Raw genomic sequence first — 3,670 nt, forward strand, 5'->3', positions numbered from 1 at the left:
GTTGCAGTTAAGTCGACTGGAACTTTCTTCCATTTCTTTATGTTTGCTGATAGAGGTTTTGGCATACAGACGAAGGGATACGACGTCAAAAAATGCATTCAAAATGTGGACTGCTGAAATATGAGGGTTGAAAATAATGGGATGAGATAGTGTTGTGGAGGTGTAGAAAGGGTTGAAGCCATTCGTAGCAGGTGGAGTTAAGTCTACTGGGACTGTTTGTGTGGCGGTTCTATGAATATAAGTGTGACAACACCTACTTGCCTTCATCAGCACTGTAGTGGTTGATTCGATGGGCGGAAGGTGAATACAAAGTAGCGCACGAGAACACTGCTGACAAAAGAAGAATAAATGTAGGCATAGCTGGCTTTGGTTAATTCTAAAGGGACTCCACTCATCGGTATTTGTTTCTGAAGCATGATATTTCCATTAGCAAAGGACAGTACTCTCTTTTTTTGCTCATTGGGCAACTAGACATGTAGGACATTCGTGGATTTGCACTGATTCTCCTTTCTTCCAACCTCTCACCATTACAATTTGTATGTACCACATTTGACAGCATTTCCACTTCCTCTGCCACTGAGAGATGAACCAGATTAACCTGGCTAAAGATGGCAGTTACTAAGCCCAATTTCAATTTGTTTTGAAACATTAAATAGTATTTCTAGAAGTATGCATGAAGATCGCATTGAATCAGTCAGGTTTCTGTCTGCCATAGGCGAACCGCAGTTTTCCTGCGGGCTACATACCCTACAGCATTGGGAGTGACAAAAGGCAGACCAATCTCTCCTATAACAATATCCGTGTGTGGACACCCACACGCCTTTCTGAATGGTCGTTGAGTGAAGTGTCAACTGCCATGAAGCATCAAGCACACCGCAAAATTAAACGGTGAGCGTCCAACGAATGTGTCATTAAATTTATAACCTTCCTACATGAAAGTCGTCTTCTGCAAGAAATGATAGATGTAAGAGAGATAAAATTACTGACTCATTTAATGGGCAACATTCAGAGGTTTTCATTTCATTAAACATTTTGATACTCAGTGTTCATTTCCTCACATTGGAAGATCATCTCCGCATTACTTGTGTTTCAGTTTGCAGTTGCGTGCCTAGATGAATTGGGCGATGCTCGGACAAAGTGGTAAATGCGTCCTCTTGAATAGTGGGAGGGTAAAATGTGCACTGCCCCTAAAGTTGATCCATTGCTTGTTTGTCTCAATTTAGTCATTCCGTTTAGGAATGACAGGCATTCCGTGTAGTTTAATTAAGCGAGCAAAGCACGTAAAGTAATCCTTTCAGCCAAGCAACAAACTGCGGGTAGCATTATTTAACTAGGCGATTTCACTACTCTGCCCACAATCTCAGGTATAACCATGAGTAGATGAACATGGTAAGTTAGAGAGTAATATGTATGTTCGGCTGGAATGATGACACGGTCTACTTAATTCAACCTCCTCTTTATATTTCAGTGATTGCTTGCCAGCAATCACGCCTACTTCCGTTTTCTTATTTTCAAACTTTCGTTTAACTCAACGCATTGCGTATTTGCGGTGATTCTGACCCCACATCTACGACAGACGCATCGAGTTGTGAAGGATGTTTCGACATGTAAATTTCTAGTATTTTTTCATAGCAAACTTACAATTGGGAGGATTTACTTAAATGAATTTGGTTGAAAGTTAAAGTAAACAAGGTGATGGCGACAACTGGCTGGTTGGAAGCGTTTCATGCAAAACATGTGCTACCAGTCCATCACAAATAAGTAAATTCTCTAGTTCTTGCTATTATACGTGTAATTAATAAAGTGGGATCATAATAGTTGGTGGCTAGATTTATGGGAGGTGTAACTCCTATGCCCGACTGCACTTCACAGGCTATGATGGCGTTGCTTATTACTGTCGCTCTTCTATTTGCTAAATAATTTCTCTGGTTTCTGGTTAAGTAAGAATGTTGCGGTTGCAGCACCACCATTAGAATAGTTTACATATCTAAATGGCGAAGACGATTTTATTTCAAACAATCAGTTGGGGTTTAAGTGGTACTACGAAGGATGTAGAAGAAATGAAGCAAAGAATGGAAGGATGTTTATCAGGTTAACCTGTGTGGACAAAGAGAAGCCTACTTCTAGGTGTGCAGTCAATTCTACAGAGAAGCACTGCTACCAACAATAGTGGAGAGGCAGATGAAGCTGCATAAGCAAAGCGTGGATCATGGGGTCAGACGGATCAGACAGAGTGGCTGTTGGCAGAGTGTAAGAGGGCTGTAAGCTGTGTGGCACGATGATGATTATTTAGAAGGAGCAGGTATGTGAATGCAACGTGGCATGGTGTCTGTTGGTGAGACAAACAGGTCTTGTATAGGGGAGGAAAAGACTAGTGTTAGGACTGCAAATGTCCGGTTTGTGATTAAAATTCCACCAAGTGAATTTGTCTGTGTATTCCGCAATGGTTAATTAGACTGCGATTATGTCTTAATCATAGCTACTTATTTGTTCGTAACACGATCTGTTTGTGCAAAGTGTTGCAGTGATGGGTGGTAGTATAAAAGGAAGGACAGAGGAAAAGAATGCAAATTGGACTACCAAGCTTAAAGGAAAGGGACAAGGAGCAAGACAAATAATATAAAGTGGAAAAACATTGCTACTAATAGAGGCTGTGTATTTTGATAACCGAAAATTTTCATGAATATAGCTAGGTGGCGTGAAACCAAACTGACGACTAGAAGCACTTAAGAGACTGCAGTTGGTTGAGGGGTCAATCACGGTAGGTGATGCCAATGAGTGCCACATTATCATCACGTCCTCTACAACATCCGCTACAGGTGATGCAAATGCCCTGCACACATTCCATGTACACTGAATGCTAGAAACCACGGCAAAAGGACATCTTCATGTTGAATGCCCACCTCACCCCACGCAAAATAATACTGTCTGTTAAATAAGAAGATGAGGGATACAAGTATTCGCTGTGATTGTTTGACACTCGAAGTGGAGTGTGTTACATTTGCCTTACTGGTTGCAGATTTACCATGTGTTGCGACCCTACTCGTCCAATAGTTGCCGTCGCCTGACTTGAACGAATGCTTAGCAAAATGCATTTAGATAAATCCTCTCATTTGCAAGTTTGATATGAAAATATACAATAAATTGGGTAGTTAAACCAATCAATTTATCATTCCTGCACTTGTGCACTGGTGTGGGATCTCTTTGCGTGAAAATGGTATACTATTAAAAAAAATCTTAAAGCCTAGATATTGCCGCATTTCACGCTATAGCACGAACCATTGTCCAAGCCACCGTAATTGAAACAAATATGAGAAGAGTGAAGTCATGTATTTGTCATTCGCTAGTTATCAAATCCGAGAAGTTGCATTGTTTTAAATTAAACACCAATGAAGGAGCTGGTGGATTGTCTGCACCATGGAATCCTGAAGTGGATAAAGATTGGTTCGGTTATCTCAAGTTTTTGGCCGTGATTTTGGGTTAATTTGAAAATACTCCAAATTAGCACTGACTTACAGTAGAACTCAAGCTTGGACTAACGCCATGCAGACAAACATTAGTCCAGAGATTACGAAATTGCATTCAAATCCGCTAGTTGCGATATCACTTCCTCCTCTCCCTATACAAGCAGACAAATCATCATTCGAAGTGAATTTGCTCATCATAGTTA

At 40.7% G+C, this 3,670-nt stretch overlaps 2 protein-coding genes across 2 annotated transcripts; one reads left to right on the forward strand and one right to left on the reverse strand. All coding sequences in view use genetic code 11, as the record gives it.

The window, feature by feature from the left end:
• Positions 1 to 391: 391 nt before the first annotated feature.
• Positions 392 to 1,031, reverse strand: EGR_08806 (hypothetical protein; the record flags this gene model as incomplete). Its single annotated transcript, XM_024498055.1, has 2 exons — positions 392 to 661; positions 933 to 1,031. The coding sequence occupies 2 exons, from the start codon at positions 1,029 to 1,031 to the stop codon at positions 392 to 394; spliced, it is 369 nt and encodes a 122-aa protein (XP_024347527.1).
• Positions 1,032 to 1,991: 960 nt separating this feature from the next.
• On the forward strand, positions 1,992 to 3,484 carry EGR_08807 (hypothetical protein; the record flags this gene model as incomplete). Its single annotated transcript, XM_024498056.1, has 2 exons — positions 1,992 to 2,091; positions 3,348 to 3,484. The coding sequence occupies 2 exons, from the start codon at positions 1,992 to 1,994 to the stop codon at positions 3,482 to 3,484; spliced, it is 237 nt and encodes a 78-aa protein (XP_024347528.1).
• Positions 3,485 to 3,670: the final 186 nt, after the last annotated feature.

This window comes from Echinococcus granulosus (genome assembly GCF_000524195.1).
Source record: "Echinococcus granulosus chromosome Unknown EG_S00120, whole genome shotgun sequence".
Classification (NCBI taxonomy): domain Eukaryota; kingdom Metazoa; phylum Platyhelminthes; class Cestoda; order Cyclophyllidea; family Taeniidae; genus Echinococcus; species Echinococcus granulosus.